Genomic DNA, 17,931 nt, shown 5'->3' on the forward strand with positions numbered 1-17,931 from the left:
TTACTATTTTTTGGAATTTTCAAAATACGAGATCATTAAGGGCAATCATTTATAATAGTAACTTCTTATCTAAATTAGGTGTTCAATACATATCATTTAATTTCAATTAAATTCGTTTTCAATGTAAACACTCTTCTACTTAACTTTATAAACACAAATAAATAATGCACTCTTTTCATATGATGTGCATTTATGAATTCTGAAATTGAATTTATAGACTGAAAGTTCACTCCACTTGCTTGTAGAAGTAGCAAGTGGTGTTTTATTATATGTGTATGTGTGTGTAGGTAATGTAGTTAGCATTAAATGTCAACAAATTAATTCAAAACGGAGTAAACAAAATAAGCTACTCGTTTTTTCAAATTTTCAATTTCAAGCTCTATAAAACATAAAACTATGGGAATCTAGATATTTAGGCACTAGGTAACCAGTTAGTAGTTAACTGTTAATATTTATAATGTGCTTCGGGTTCTATTATGTAAGGATGTTAACTATATGGAGGTTCTGCTATCTGTCCTTCTCAATGCAGTATCTCATGAACTGTACTAGCTACAGTTGAGTTTTCATAGACAATTTATATACTTTGCCACTACAATTTCTTTTTAATAATACATAAATATTGAAGATGCCAACTGTTGCAGTTGGTAATCATAAATTTTATTGGTGACAATCGAACGAAACCCTATATACGAGTCCCGAGACGGGACTTCCGACTCGCTAAGGTAAGCAGAGACCTACTGCAAATCAGAGATTATTGTGCTATAATTTGTTTTGAGCAATACTGTTTATTATTCTGCAGAAGTGTAAAAGTTTTGTACCAAAAGGTAGGGAAAGTAATAATAACAATTAAAAGAATATGTTAGTTTCATTTTTTAATCTCATTCATATCAAATTACTGAACATAATTTAGATTTTAGTACATACTATTGTGTCTAAGGAATTAGATTTTCTATAAAATATAAATTAGCGTGGCACCATTGAAGATAAGTTACCAAATGGCTGTGATATAAATTATCTCAATGATTCATCGCACCTTGAATGAAAATCTTACTACACAAAACACGATTTTCAACCGCATAATTCCCAGTTTCCGTAAGATAACATTTATCAATTCAGCCAAATATTAACATAAATGATATTTTCATTAGTCTTAATTTTGCTACATACAACTATGTAATTACAAATAAACTATTTACACGTAAATACAGGCTATATTATAATGTTTTATTACAAGCAGCGTGTTTACAATTTAAGCACGGAAGTGATTATAACACCACTTCACGTACACATAAATGACTAAGCTAAGCGATACAATCACCATAATACCTCTATACACCTTCTTATGAAAAAAAGTTATAACAGATTTATCACACTTGTACTGTACATACATGGCAAAGAATAATTATCGTCTAAGCTGGACACAAGTATTATTTTAGGGTAAAATAATGTTTTCCCAAAAAATAAAAAGTAATTGTAAAAATAAACTAAAAAATAGTGTAAATAAAAATTCTTGGGAAGCTGCAAGAGGATTAGCTTTAATATTATTTTATACTCTCGCTTTGATCTCTGGTCCCCATATAGTAATTTGAATAACAAATTTCACATCACTTACAATAATTCTATTGAAGCATAATATTTTTAAATATACATCCTATTTAGGAAAAATCAATGTTACACAATTAAAATACGATTGTTTAATAAAATAACTCTATTGTGTGCAAAATAAAATAAGACTTATTAACTTTTAGCACAAGATACTTCTAATCCACTTTGATCAATTAAGGAATGTACACAATTTTCAAAATCATTTAAGTCATACATAATTATTCTGGACAAGATATTGAACCAAGAATAAGATAAATTATTTAGGTATGTACCAACTAAAATCAATAGTGCATTTGTAAAATCGAAATTTATTCAGGTAACTTCTAAAATCTATGTTAAAATCACTTTGTATCAGACATGACGTTAAAATATTGACTGGAAAATCATTTGCTTAGAACTATTTACCATTGATAGTGGATTCATTTGAAACAAAGTCTATGATGATATTAAATAACAATTGGTATTTAAAATACTTCAAAATCTATTTAAACATGACTGTATACATATTCAATTAGTATATTGTAGAGAATTAAAAGTAAATAATTATTTATACATTTCTCTATTTCTATTTACAAAAAAAAAGTATAATTTACCTTGTTACATAATGTTTTGCAACCAATCTATTTTCACCTTCTTGGTTTAAAGGTGTACCATGATTATGCTCCAGAGTAATGGCAAAAATATAGTAAAGTAATTTAAACTCAATTCGAGTCGTCAGTTCGTAAGTGGTATGATTAGATTAGTGTTTGTTCAGTGGGCGCGTGTCGTGCGCTAGTAGTTGACGGTGACGGGGTGGTGCGCGATGGCGGCGCCGGCGTGGTGCGCGGCGCTCACGGTGTGCGTGAACGTGGCGCCCGCCACGCCCGCGCCCGACACGCCCGCGCCCGCCGCCGCGCCCACGCCCACGCCCACGCTGCCCACGCCGCCCACCCCCGCCACGCCGCCCACTCCAGCGCGGACCTGCTGCTAACAAACGCGCCACATTACATTTCAAATCTTTATTTGTATTCAAAGATGTGTTTTAAATAAAATTTACCTGGTTAGTTATTTGCATTACAGTAGCAGTGTTGGGTTGGGTTTGTGCAACATTGCTCTCCGCCGGCCGTGTTTCCGCCGTTGTTCTATAAGAAATAAGTCGTGTCGACTATGTTAGTGAGGAGACAATTTACTCTATATAGCTTCTTATATTCACAAGACACTTTTTTAAGATGCTTCACCTTTATGCACAAATAATTATTTTACAAACCTGACGTCTAGTTTCCTCTCATTTGTTCGTTCTGGCTCAGCTTTGACACACTTGGTACAATCAGAACAATCTTCTGTCTCAGCAGGAGTTTCAGTGCTCGCGGCACCTTCTTCTCCTTCTGCGTGAGTGCGCCGATGAGATACCAAGTGACCTAAAATTTTCATAAGTATATTAAGTGAATTTATTTTGAATAGTATTACATCCATAAATTGAATAGTATAAATAGCTTTTACCTTTACAGAGGAACTCCTTAGCGCAAACTCCACACCTATAGGGCCTATTACCAGCATTGGCCTTCTTGTGCGAACGTTCATGGAACAGTAAATTGCCTTTCAACGGGAAAGATTTTCCACACACGCCGCAACTAAACGGCCTTTCGCCACAACTGTGTGACCTAGACAAAATACAAATAATGATTTAGATATTGCATACCAGAACCAAAACGGACAGACCAGCAATAATTTTGAATGTGTTACAAACCTCATGTGCGTAATTAGATGCTCCTTCCTAGTAAAGTGTGTCGAGCAGACCTTGCAGGCGTGCGCGGTATCGCCGGTGTGTTGTTTCATATGGTTTGTTAGGTGCTCCTTGCGAGTAAAAGTTTTCTGGCAAAAGTCACATCGATGCGGCGACTCACCCGTGTGAATTCTAATATCAGATGATAATGTTAAGAATGCCTTTATGCAAATACAATACTTACAAGATTGATAACTAATTTAGTTTTTACCGGGCCTCGAACCCTGAACACTATTGAGAATAACTTACTTAGAGCTAGTTGGTATCGAAATACCTATTCTATTATTAAAAATTCTATTTAAAAAAGATTTAAATTATAATTTATCACCACTCAACATGTTGCATGATCAAAACAACTAACTAAGATTCTATTAATGTTATTCCATAATCTTACAAGTCGATTACTTGAATATGAACTCTATCGGAAAAAGCGCGGGCGTTTGTTAAAGAAAGAAGTCACAAACCTGACATGGTTGGTCAAGTGTTCTTTTCTGGAGAATGTTTTGGTGCAGAAGGGACATTTGTGGGGCGTTTCTCCTGTGTGAAGGTTGACGTGGTTCGTGAGGTGCTCCTTACGAGAGAACGACTTCGAACAGAATGTACACTTGAAAGGAGTCTCGCCCGTGTGTTGTCTGCAAGCAACATTTTGATAGCTATAATTCCTTGATAAAATGTAGCCACTGAGGACAAGTCTACTCTGAGATATCGTGTCTCCTGCTCCAATGTTGAGTATTGATAGAAGCAGTACCATATCTTGTTACGAGATGCTGATAAATATTAATAATAATGGTTGTGGATGATATCAAAGGCGAAGACCAAACATGACATACCGAATATGGTTAACAAGATGTTCTTTCCTGGTGAAGGTCTTGTTGCAGTAGGAGCAGGAGTGCGGCGTGACGCCGGTGTGTTGTCGGATGTGGTTGGTGAGATGCTCCTTGCGCGCAAACGCCCGCGTACAGAACGTACACTTGTGTGGCGTTTCTCCCGTGTGCTGTCTGCGCAACAGAGTACATTCCGATTCCATGATTAACAACATGCCAATTAGTTTACGTCATCTGCTACGGCAAGAGGTGGAAGGGAACGGATAGAAAGCACCGACTCTGCTGGACGACCCGAATCGGAATGCACAATGCTGTGCTACATTGATTGTGAAAGGGAAACCTCACACAAATGCCGTCTGTTGTTAAGATCGAACTACTTTTTACAAGGTTTATAGGTAGCGACTTGAAAGATCATGTATTAAACATAAAGTCCTTACCTTTTACAGGAATTTACATAAGAATGAATACTATTTTCATGCGGCTAATTTAAAGAGACATGCGTCTAGGAAAGGCAGCATAATCAAAATTCTACAGACGGTCCATAGTACTTCTAATACTGTAGCAACATAAATAGGAGATCGTAGCACAGCATTGTACGTCACTCTACCATAACCATACATAATATATGTGATATTATTAAAAACCATATTGTCACAAAAATAAAGTATACAAAATATAAACTGTTAATCTAAATAGGAACTATTGTTTTTCAAATATAATCGCTGTCTACTGTTATATCATGCAAAAAAGTAAGCTTTTAGTTATCTATTATGTACCACAACATACAATAGGTGATGAAGAACTTGACCAAGAGTTGCTTTTTGGAAAGAAGTTCACCAATTTACTGTTAAAATAGTTGAGCCACAAGTTTTAACATTCATTTAGTGATTGACAAAAGATTAACAAATAGAACTTAACAATGCGAGATCAAATACGAGTTTTAGGCAACCAATCAAGTTCTTTATCCCAGTAGTTCTACCTTTAGACTACATTTCAATTTATCTATAAATATTATACACTGTTTGCTCAGACGCATTTCAGATTATCTGGGAGGGTTCGAACAATGCCGCGTGAGTAAACGGTATATTACAAATTATAGGTAAATATATCAGGACACGGAGCAGGAAACGTACCTGATATGGTTGGTGAGATGTTCCTTTCTAGTGAAGGATTTTGCGCAGAAGGTGCAGCGATGCGGCGACTCGCCCGTGTGTTGCCGCACGTGGTTGGTGAGGTGCTCCTTGCGGGTGAACGACTTGGTGCAGAACGAGCACTTGTGTGGAGACTCCCCAGTATGCTGCCGAACGTGGTTTACTGAAACATTCAGCTTTACGTTAGGATTTGAAATTTTACAATACAGCAGTTGATTGATATTTTGTCCTGGAATTTTGGTGTCTTTTGAATAAATTAACGACTGATAGTTGTCGTATATTTGGTTTGGTAATTTTTTTGTTGTTTTACATTTAAGATACACCAAGATCATTTACGTTTTTTAAGATCATAAATAGAGTAATGTGTTATTTACGAAATAAAAGTTTTAAGATTATATTATCGCGAAGTTTATACACATAGTACGTGGGATTTAAGCATCATTACCAAGATGGTCCTTCCTAGTGAAGGCCTTCGGACAGTATCCGCACTGGAAGGGCGTCTCGCCGGTGTGTTGCCGCACGTGGTTGACGAGGTGTTCCCTGCGCGTGAAGGACTTGCTGCAGAAGTTGCAGCGGTGCGGGGACTCGCCCGTGTGCTGCCGCACGTGGTTGAGGAGGTGCTCCTTGCGGGTGAACGTCTTCGAGCAGAAGTCGCAGCGGTGCGGGGTCTCACCTGCGTGGTTTAATAGTTTGTAAGCATATATAATTAGGAAAAAAGGGTTAGATTTTGTCTTTTTGTACCACACGCACATAACTAAGTATAGTTCCAAAGTAATTCTTTGGAACTATACTTAGTTATCCAACAATTAATACCACGCATAAGCAATTCGATCACACAATATGCGGAAAAACTAAAGAACTTAAATCGTTACCAACGAAAGTGCATTCGGGTCATTAGGTTAAACGTCGGAAAATTAAAATTCCAAGCCTGACACCCAGAGCAGTCCAAGGTCGTAGAAACACAGGTTAAAACCAAGTTACGTCGCAACATTGCACAGGCTGTGTAATGAAAGCTATACTAACCCGTATGCCACAATATGTGATTGGTGAAGTGTTCCTTTCTCGTGAACGACTTGCCGCATAATTCGCATCGAAACGGGGTATCGTTTGTATGCGATCTCATATGGTTCACTAAATGCTCCTTCCTAGTATACTTCTTTCCGCATATTGTACAATGGTGCGGCGTTTCACCTATTTGGGTGGAGCAGAAAATAAAATGTTAACATTCAATGATGCAACTATACTGCTCGAAACATTTAGTTTGTCTCTTATTTTGAAGAATATATTGGAATCTCCCCATATTAAAATGTTAGTAACAAGCTTAGTACTCGGATTGAATTTTAGGGAGATTTAACTGGTTAAAATAGTTACATTGTTAAAAGTTTAGGATCAATAGTTGAATCATTCAATCATTTTTTACTTTCTGCACCCCTGGATCAGCCCATGGTACTGGTGCAGGCTTGGTTATTCCGTATAACTCACAAAAAAAAATATATTACAAACTAAAAATTCCGAAAATAATTATAAACATCATGAATATGTGCTTTACATTTATTTATTATTGTGGTCCTCAATTATAGGCGATATTAATAACTTTGTTCCTGCATTCCATACACGTCATCTTTTTCGTTGCTGTATTTTAAATATGTTGCAAATATCGCAGACATTTAAATAACTGCAGAGGCCTCGACAAAGCAACGCCTGCGTGGCTTTGTCAGGTATTTACACTCTTCTTGTACGCTCATCAAATGCCTATGTCGGACAAAATAGTATGCAAGGGGATCTATTTCATATTATATGCTTATTTTATCAATTTTAAACAAAAAATATAACAAAAGAGGCAAATCATTTATTGACCTTGTTTAGAAGATATATACCTTACGTTATCACTATCAACACGAAAAGCGTTTAATATTTCGTCACTAAGTCTATACAAGCATTGCATTGCGCGAAGCAAGCTATCGTGAATAAGTGTAAAAATCACGTGCAAACACGGTTATCAGTGACATGTCTATACCATTTAAGAATGACCTTATCACGATAGTATTGAAGAATTCTTCTATAAATGGTCACAGAAAATGTAGATGGAAAATGAACCTGCATATATATGTTTAATATTGAATAATAATAATAATGATCTTCGTTTCAAACTCGCGCCTGGTATTGACGATTTATAAAAGGAACGTCAAAAGAACTTAAAAAAAAAGTGAAGTTAGTTCTAATATTGTTTACCTCACAGAATGTTCCTTCTTTTCGAAAAAAGAACTGTTCTTTAAAATTTCTCATCAACATTCTTGGTGTAGGGATATTACATACCTGTATGCCACATGACGTGATTCATAAAGTGTTCTTTACGAGTAAAACTCTTCTTGCATATATCGCAACGGTGAGGAGTCTCGCCCGTGTGTTTCCGTACGTGATTTACCATGTGCTCTTTGCGGGTAAAAGTCTTCGCGCAGAACTCGCATCTGAGCAAAACAGATTAGTAGTTTTAGAAAATTGAGAATTTACATGTCTAGTTTAACAATATGTTTGGTGTCTTGTAAAATTTACCTGTATGGAGTCTCGCCGGTATGACTTCGAACATGATTGTCTAAATGTTCTTTGCGAGAGAAGGTTTTGTGGCAAGTGGTGCAAGCGTATGGCTTATCTTGAGCCATCCGTTTGGCGTGTCTTTCGTTTGGGTCACCAGCTGCAGACAGATAATAGAAACAATGAAACAGTTTTTGATAACTGTCTGAACATTCAATAAAATTTCAACAGGAAATTTATTTCTACAGTATAAGTAAATTATATCTTACCAAGATGACATTTTCCGTGTCTCGATAGTTCTACCGGATTGGCAAACGCAGAACCGCATACTTGGCACGTGAACGGTTTGCTTTCGCCGTGATAACGCCTGAGCACAAGACATTTTAGACATACAGTACCAGCATTTATTTGGTAATATAAGTACTATAAGATTGACTATGTTAAGTTATTTACCTATGAACAATAAGTTGGTATCGGAACTGGAATATTTTCCCGCAAATATCACAGGAATGATGGCCTGGCGAAGTTTCCGCTTCAGACATGGCTGCGCTGGTACCAGCTTCTACTTCTACCTCGCTTATTACCTGTAGGGAGTAAAAAATAGTTACTTGGAAAATGACACAAGTTATTTGTATCTGTTAAAAATTAACAAACCCAAAATGGCCAGAACCAACCTTCGCTTGTTGCTGTCCTTCGGAGTTCAACTTTCCGAAAACCTCATGATAAGCAAGTAGCTGCGACAGATCTTCGACGTTCACTTTGTACATGGCATGGAGATCGTGTTCTGATGCACCGGCTGATATCTTCACAACGGCACCTTCCATCCCCATGGCACCCACACTCTGTTTTCATGCAAATTTCAAATGCTATACATACAAAAATAATAGAAAAAAAACCTGAATTACAAAAGTTATTTGAGAAGTTAATGAATAAAAATAAGGGTTTGGGGAAAGCTCCTGTTTTAAGTCATTACATTTCTAACAGATAAAGCTGCCTTATTGGGTTATTAATGCCAATTTGATTGATCTAACCTTTAAGTCGATCCCTTTGATATCTTTAATTTCGGCAGGTATCGCGAACTGTGCCGCCTCCATTTTGTTGGCACTCTTCTCATCCTTCACGATGAGGGGGTCGGCTGCGCTGGCTTCTATAGACGTCGTGCCGTCGGGATTGTGAGTCACGAGTATGTTGGCCGGCTCTCCGGTCGCTTGTTCTATGCGAACTACGCTGTCTATCACCTAAAAAAAAAATAGTAATTGAGTATGAAACATTTAAGATTATATATGTCAGTGAGAAACTTAGATTCGTCAGCATGAAATTCCCGTTGGTGACGCCAAGTAGTGTATATTCTCTTAGTGCGTTTATTTTCTCTGGTGTGGTTCTCAAGCATAAATCCTTCTACTATTACAAAGGCAAAAGTTTGTAAGTATGGATGTATGGATGTTTGTTACTCTTTCACGTAAAAACTACTGAATGGATTTGAATGAAACTTTACCACAATATAGCTTATACATCAGAAAAACACATAGGTACAATTTTTGAGGTCTCTAATGTGAGGTCGTAAAAAACACATTTTTTGCGCTTACACATTGCCAACGCTGACTGAATCCTACAAGATAGATAGAAGGCAGATAGATAGATAGAAGGCAGGTATAAATTATAACTTATATCTTCTAACCACGCGGACGAAGTCGCGGGCAACAGCTAGTACCACCATAAAAGCGAGTACAAACTGGTTTAGTCTTATTTGTTAATTGTTAGTATGCATGAAATTTCCACTATGTTCTTATAACAATACAATTGATAACTTAAACACTTTACACCATCTATACCTGTTGTCCAACAATCTGTTGCAGCTGGTGCACAGTCAGGGTATGGTCTGAAGGCATCTTGATGGCGTCGTGCAGTTCCTCTTTGTCGACCATTTTGCTACCTGCTGGCTCCACTACTGTTACTATGCCATCTTCACTCACAGTCAGCTGGATCTGTACCAAAGTTCAGAAGAAATTAGAAAAACATTGAAAAAGCTTTTTTAAAAAGTCAGTTGGTTGAGTGTTAAGACTGCTTTTGTAGAGTTCAGGGTACAATTCCCGCTCAGTTTGTGTAATGATTTTGTGCCTGGGAATAATTAAATGTATGTATAGTATCTACATGTATGTTTCATAAATAAGTCCATAAAGGTTAATGTTCTTGTTACAATTGGAATTTCTATCTATTTTAAAGTATTTCTTATTACTCATTTGACAATCATATCTGGAAAGTCAAGTTATGTATTTAAACATATCACTGTAAGTACTATACTCAGCAATAAATCGATTAAATTGCTTAAAATTTCTTAAAAAGAAAAGTTCCCAAGGCCCAGACCAATGGGCACTTATACATAGTCCAGTGGTCTGAGAATGATCACTGTTAATTTTTGTAAATTAGATGTAGCTAGATGACGGCGTCAATCTTTTGTTATTTTTATTTTGTGGTTTCTAGTTATGGCTCAATAAGAAGAGTAAATAGTTTTCACTAAATTTACCGACTTACAGTGTTATGAAGATTTCTCTGAATGAAATTGTTTACAATCATATCTTTAAACTGCTATAAAATATGACGAATAATTTAAAATATGATCAATCATTGTGGAATTGAAATAGACTGGCATGCTTTTAAAAGAAACTTAAGCATAATAGAGATTATTTTAAACTATTGCACATAAGCACATAAGTCATTGACTTAAAAGACTTTAATTTCTATCTATTCAACTAACAATTTTTATTCTTCATTCATAATAATATAATTCATCACATAACGAAAATTTACACTATAATTTTATTCACCTTTTGAACCATACACAACCTAGCAATCCTACACAACTTGTATGAATTACAAGCCCTTATAACATTTTACCTTTCAGGTACTCAAATGAAATTATTAATTTTATAACAGATATATCATTAAATGTTGATGTTACTAGCGAGTATTAGCAATATTATATACTGTATAAAAAAAACTAGGGTGTACTTGAAGAGTTGACACTGTGCGATGAAGCATTAGCGTTTTTATATACCTAATGTATAAGTGTGCAGTATTAAAGAAAATATTTGTTATCTCACCTCGCTGACCTGCTGATTGATGATAATATAAAGCAGCGTGAAGTACACGATTATTTAGTTTACATGTGCATAATATACAATGCAAGGAGCATATAACTTTCAATAAAACATCAGCTGTATGTATGATTGTGTAGCTAGTACAAACCTGCTGGTTACTGTGTTCTGGTCGTGCAGTAGCCATTAGCTGTTGTTGCATTAGGTGTTGTTGTGAATGATGGCCCTATAAAATAAAATTATATTAACGAATTGTAATGTGAATGTAAAACATGCACTAATATTCAATAATAAATGTAATTTATATTTTTATTGCGAGTATTTGGTATATCACGATAATATTAGTGGTAAGATGTAAACTAATACTATGATGATGACCCTACTATATCTCAATTTTAGTTCTATGTTACGCAATTAAACATGCATGTAATGAATACTAAAATAATTGAAAGTACATGCATTTAAGTTAAACTACATAAACATTAAATTTTGTGTTTGCTATAGAATATATATTTAAATGATTATCATCTGTTACATTAATGTAAAAAATCAAATCAATAAGGTTGGTTTATGAAGCTTCATAAAGGCTTCTTTGTCAACATCAAGTTTTATGTTGTTGACCTTTGTACTGTATCATGCACATTATCTCATTCTTTCTAACCTAACATGTCAAACTACAAACATAGTGAAATCTATGTTCTACACAACAGCAATGTACGGTTAGCATTCCTGCTAATAAACGGAGAGGGTTACCACGTGATTTACCATATCAATGTTATGGTGTTGTACAAACTCGACCCGGTTATTGGGTACCTGCTGGTGAGTGGGCTGGCCCGTACTAACTGACACCTGCGTGTTGTTGCTGTTGCCCTGGGCCGCCGCCAGCTCGGCCTGTTGACTGTGAGCCACAAGTGCTTCTGAAAATATTACTAAATTTATAATATCTATTTTTTGTGTCAACAGGTGGTGTAATTGCTAAAAAAGTCTATTTTGTTTTATAGGACAACTCCCACATTAAGGAATTGAAACTTTGTACTGCACCTGGTAAAATTAATTTATTAAGATAACAACTGTGGCACTTTCTCAGTATTCAACCAGCACTATAATGGCCACACAGTATTTAAGTCTGTACATTGGTAATTTTCGAGAATTTTCACACAACAAAAAGTTACATTATACAGATATTTTAAATCAAATCACATATATTATGGAGTTACTTATACATCTATATATAGGTAAATTAAATATGATAAGCTCATTATAACCATTAAATAACTATGCAATAGTAATAACTAGATTTTACACTGATGATAAATAATTAACACATTGTTTATATTTTTATCTGTTTAGATAACAGCTATCAATATGTGACATTTTGGTTTTAATGAAGGGCATGTGAAAAAGATATGGTACATACTGTTTCCTGGGTAAATAATGTCAAATTTTAATCAATAATTATAAAAATTTCAATCTTGTGTCCCATGTCATTATACATTATTTACTTTGACACACATCAACCATCCCAGAAGCACAATAGTGTGATCTATTAAGAAAGTTGTGTTCCACAATTGTATGGCAATAAAACTCAGTAAAATCAACCTACCATGAGTTTGGCCTGACTGTGTAGCAATGATTTGGGAGACAGGGATCTGCTGGCCACCAGCTGCAGACACCGTAACCTGAGACTGTCCAGCATGATGTCCCAGTATGATGTTTGGATCTCCATTTAATATACTGGCATGGGTTTGACCAAGATCCTGAAATATAACAAAGCTTATACTATACACCAAACAATTATTGACTGGAATGTTAAATTTTATTTTCTGCTATTTTAAAGTGCTGTTAAGTCTTGTTAAAAATGTGTTTTACTGATTAAATGTCATTCTGTAAGCATTTAACGTTTATGTAAAGATTTAGTAAATCAAACATGTTATCTTAGATGTGTAGACCCCAGGCTGTGAATTGTTGTTACTTCAACCTGTGTTGTGAATATTGCAACAGATCTAGGTTGATGATAATCTACAAACATTACTATCCTATTATCATAATTGTAGATAGCTCAAGTAAATTAGCATGTTTATCATTCAATTTCTAGTAAATTATTATACCAAAAACTGGTAAACAACTATTTCTTTCCAATAAGCTATGCTCCAAAACATTTAAGTATAAGGTTTGAGCACTATGAAAGTTGAGCAGGCCAATAAATACCTAGTGATTCAACTAAGTCAACATGACAATTTACATAAATTAGGTTAGCCTGCTAAAATATGTTCAATTTGACAAAGACTTGTTTGTGACTAAAATATTTTTATATCAGTAATGGTTGGATTGAGGCTATAAGAGTTTGAACAAGTCCGATCAAAATGATTGCATGACTCACTTGCATATTGCATTGGTTCAGATGAAATTTCAAGATAGGTACAAAATAATGACGATTACTTAACTAAATTAACTAAGCCAAAACTCACCTGAACAGGTTTTCCATTTTCAATCCTTGCGCCTGCAGGTAGCCCGTACACAGAGACTTGCGGTATGGGCCCGGGAAATAAATTTGTAAACACCCAATATTTCGCAACACTAGACAAAGCGACGTTCACAGCCGCTGAGTTTACTCGTAGATCAGTAGCTGATGTCGTGGCAGGCAAGTTATTTTGCTGCTGTTGCTGTGTAGATTGCACTCTTTGGTTCTGTGACTACAATTATATATAATTAGTAACCCAACAAGAAAAAAAAACAGCAAGAACTTAGAAACCATTCGCACCTCAGAAGTTCCCGGAGGCTGGCCACCACCCGTGTTCATATTATGGTGTTCCTGATTCATATTTAGTCCTTGTATAATCGTCAACTATAATATTTCACAAAACTATTTACAAATACATAACATCTTTAAACTTTACGTATCGGCATTGTCATAATTTGACTGTCATCGAAATGGAGGCGCGGGGGACGCGACGGGCCGCCATTATGAAACTTAGCACACAAAAACATTTTCTTCCAACGACTTCAAACCACTATTTCTTCATGAAAAAACGTTAACCATGTCCAATAGAAAGAGACACAGTAAGTTACACAAAATTAACTTCAATTAAATAAACTTAATAAGAATTTAAAATCAAGGTATTCGATAAAACACATTTCCTATCTCGCACATCAACGAACGAATCAAACGAACGAAAGTTTTGTCACGGTCACAGTAGTGCCAACATGTGCATTTGCAACTAATTAGCAACAATGCAAAATTCATTATTTGTCAAATATAATTATAATTGTATAATTTTGGGTAGCATGTTATGGAAATCAATATCAACTTCGTCCATTATGTAATTACTGAGGAATTACAGCCAAATTTTGTAACAAGTTGAACGAACAGGTTCGGAATTAGATAAAAATGTTTGCCGATAGATGGCGTTATTACCAGTAACAACATTGCGACAACATGACGACATGAACGAATGAGTAAAACAGCGTTCACTTCACCATAAATCCTTCATTCAAATTTTAAGAAACTTCATACAAAAGTTTATAAAGCTCTTGCCCCTTTGTCTTGTAAAAATATTAACACACGGCAGTATGTAATTTAAACTACTAATTCTCATATTTACTTATTAAAGCCTATGGCAATGGCGGGCACTCTCAACAGATCGCCCGCCGTTGACATAACCTAACCCGTTTTCGTTCAAAATAAATAGTATCTAGCTAACGAAAATATACATACTATAAAATATAATATAATTAATTGGATTTTAACAAACCATTAGAAATTTATGAGTTAGCTAGTGAGGAAATGGTCCCTATAATCATGAAGGCGCCTGTTTATTGTACTGTTACAAATTTGCTTTCTTACAAATTGTTAAATGCCATTAGTTAAAGGCGTCCAAATCGAAAAAAAATAGAGGTTTATCAAAGGGAAAGCCGTTTAGGTTAAAATAAACTTGTTAGAAAATTTAGAACAGCAGGACGTGGGTAAGTAGATAAATGTGAGCCTACTGTTTAACCTCTGTCTTATCTGTCTGCCAATGGTTTGATGGAGAGCTATAGACACAGGTTTATAAGATCCAAGTACATATTCGACTCCAATTATCCAGTACATTTTTTTTGGTAAAGCGTTAGATCCTCGTTCAGAATCATCCTCCACTTTAGTGTCAACTGTCAGACCTTTAGGCTGACTAATCCCAAAATCGCTGTGCTCCGCCAAGCTTATCAATCCTAAATCCCTACTAATATTATAAATGCGAAAGTAACTCTGTCTGTCTGTAACGCTTTCACGTCTAAACCACTGAACCGATTTTAATGAAATTTGGTACAAAGATAGATTGACCATGAGAAAGAACATAGGATAGTTTTAATCCCGGTCTTTTGAAGAGTTCTCTTGGAAACGCGATATAACCGACCTCGACGCGGGCAAAAAGCTAGTCCTTTATAATTAACCTTGTTTTTCTCCCAATACATTATAAAATAAATATGAATCACCACCACTATGAGAAAAAGTTTTTTTTTAACGTTTTGGTTAGCCTACAGCTTGACAATGACTTCGAAATCCTTTCACGATTCTCTATTCGCTAATTGGACATTCCAATTTTCCTGGAACTAGACCACGCGGAATGTGTACATTTCGGCGCCGTTTTGGATTATCCTTTCGGGCCCGTTTTCTAAAAATACTAACTGGCCCGCTTTAGGTACTCTAGCGAAAATGCAAGCAATGCTCATAACTTATTAAGTGTTCGCCCAATCTTTGCGCACTTTTTGAACTTCTACAAGCTGATATTATAATGTGCATCCGAGCCAATCGAATAAGACGTAAGAGCTCCATTTAAGTCAGCACTAAGTATTCTTCTCTGTATTCAGTGAATATGCAGTATGCACTAAAATAAGTTTTCCTTGTATCATTTAATACTGTTAATTGCGTACCGTGATGTTTTTAAAATATAATTTCAAATACAGAGATATTATGTACATTCTTCTTTTTCCAGGAGCTTAAATATGCTGCCAAATTTATGTATAATATTCGGTGTAAAATGCCATACCATACCACACGCAAGATAAACAGAAAGATGTAGATCCCTTATTAATCCTTGCTTTCACCTTTTCATGGCTTGATGCAAAAATATAGGTAATTATGAATTATACTCATCATCTATCTATAGGGATAGGTTTTAAGTGCAGAATGTTTTAAGTAAATAAATATTGTAATTTGAAACTTCAGAAATTGGTAATAAAGGAAAGCGGCGACTTAAGCAATAGTTACCGTCTATAATTTCACTTGCTTTTTGGGCATATTCGCTCCCATACTTAAAAAAAGGTAATAGAAGAGAAAAATCCTTCAGTAGCATTCGTTTTGGAGCACATTTGGAAGGCTGTAAGCAATTTGTGTATCTACAAATGTGAATAATAGAGTTACGCATGTTAAGAAAGAGAACTATGGTACGGAGTGAGTGTACAGACAGAAAATCTAAACAAATTTTGACTATTAAGATTTGAAGGTTTGAGCGGAAAAACATTTATATTTTATCAGCTAACATTACAGTTTTTTGGCATAACAGAAACATTCTAATTAAAAAAGCAACTAAAATATTATTTTCAAAACTCTTGAAACATGTAACTTTATCTAATATTTTTGTTAAAAAAATACATAATATAATAAATCATCACAAATCTACAATATTCAACTAGGTTTGGACTATTCGGTAACCTATAACCTTGTGCCTGTAGGTAAATAAGTTTTATTATACCTACCTTTCTCTGTCGGGCATTTTTAGACTCAGATTAAAGCAATAAAGTCATTGGTACATAGTGTTATATTTTGGATATAAAAAGGTAGGTACAAACCTATGAATATTATGAATTCAAAAAGTGACGAAAATTAATTAGACAAAATAACAGTATTTAAATTTTTCATCTAGCTAGCCGGTGTACTGTAGGTGCTTAGGGCGATTATGGGACGAATTTAGCCGATTATTGTACCTACTAAATAACCAGATACTACAACAAAAGGCCTGTTCTCAATACCACATCATCAAGATATTAGTCATGTAATCTAGTCCTAGTTACACAATAAATAAAATTTAATTTAATTTAATTTAATTTAATTAAAATTTAATTTAAAGACTGCTGTGGAAGAAAGACGCCGCTCTTCGTCGCGTAGCGTTCCGTCTCGCTTTATAGCTCATAGTTTAAAACAAAACCGAAAATAACCCACAAGACAAATCATCTTAAGCAGAGTTTTAAAGACTCAGATGTAGAAATTGGTTTTCTTACCTGGCAATCTGGTTTCCGTAAAGCGAAGCTGAGAACTCTCTGGATTAAGTCATCAATATATTATATCATTGCGTTTCATTTGAGTATAATATTAGCAGATCGGTAATTCATCCTCGCTTTCACCCCAAAGTTTTTAAACGGCTCGACCGATTCTTATTGAATATGTCTAAGACCAGTCGCACATAATTCGCCTTTAATACAAAGTAAACTTGTTTGAAATCGCTCAGGACTACGCTATGATTCCATAGTCAGACAGGTCACCTGGCAAACTTATAACACAGGGGATGAGGGCAGGCTGTTAGAACAAGTAGGTAGCAAATATTTTGTAATATAAAATTTATAAAAAAAAAATGTACATCGGAGTTCAAATAAAAGTGATTGGGCTAACTTCATAAATTTATGTGGGGCCAAATGACAACTATGGGACGATAAATGAAAAAGGGATCAGAAATCCATCCTTCCAGGTGAAAGTTCTCAGGGTAACAAAAAATAATTATCCACGAATTGAGAAACTCCTCTTTTTTGATGTCGCGATGTCGGTTGAAAATAGTGCGACAAAGCAAGTATAATAATAATACTTTTTTTTCTAGCCGTAATCAAACCTGTGACCCAGAGCGCAATACTTTTGTAGTTATCTGAAATGTTTCTTATTTGTGTAAATAAATAATATTTCAGTTGGGATATTTTTTTTATGAAATAATCCTAAT

General features: G+C 35.1%; 1 protein-coding gene across 8 annotated transcripts; it reads right to left on the reverse strand.

Moving 5' to 3' along the window:
- Nucleotides 1-855: 855 nt before the first annotated feature.
- On the reverse strand, nt 856-14,326 carry LOC113491860 (zinc finger protein 271-like). 8 transcript variants are annotated; one of them, XM_026869041.1, is made up of 22 exons: nt 13,731-14,325; nt 13,438-13,662; nt 12,573-12,726; nt 11,723-11,886; nt 11,121-11,195; nt 9,707-9,859; nt 8,906-9,112; nt 8,549-8,716; nt 8,328-8,458; nt 8,144-8,241; nt 7,896-8,034; nt 7,659-7,810; nt 6,366-6,533; nt 5,788-6,015; nt 5,325-5,505; nt 4,198-4,365; nt 3,832-3,999; nt 3,332-3,499; nt 3,085-3,245; nt 2,852-3,002; nt 2,642-2,726; nt 856-2,568 (listed from the first exon to the last, which is right to left on the reverse strand). In XM_026869041.1, the coding sequence occupies exons 1-22, from the start codon at nt 13,788-13,790 to the stop codon at nt 2,377-2,379; spliced, it is 3,396 nt and encodes a 1,131-aa protein (XP_026724842.1). In that variant the 5' UTR covers nt 13,791-14,325; the 3' UTR covers nt 856-2,376. The 8 variants fall into 8 exon arrangements, with proteins under 8 accessions (XP_026724842.1, XP_026724841.1, XP_026724845.1 ...); XM_026869040.1 differs by having other exon boundaries at nt 856-2,571; XM_026869044.1 differs by having other exon boundaries at nt 856-2,571; nt 11,783-11,886; nt 13,731-14,324.
- Between the last annotated feature and the right edge of the window lie 3,605 nt (nt 14,327-17,931).

The sequence above is a fragment of the Trichoplusia ni genome, chromosome 3 (assembly GCF_003590095.1).
Source record: "Trichoplusia ni isolate ovarian cell line Hi5 chromosome 3, tn1, whole genome shotgun sequence".
NCBI lineage: Eukaryota > Metazoa > Arthropoda > Insecta > Lepidoptera > Noctuidae > Trichoplusia > Trichoplusia ni.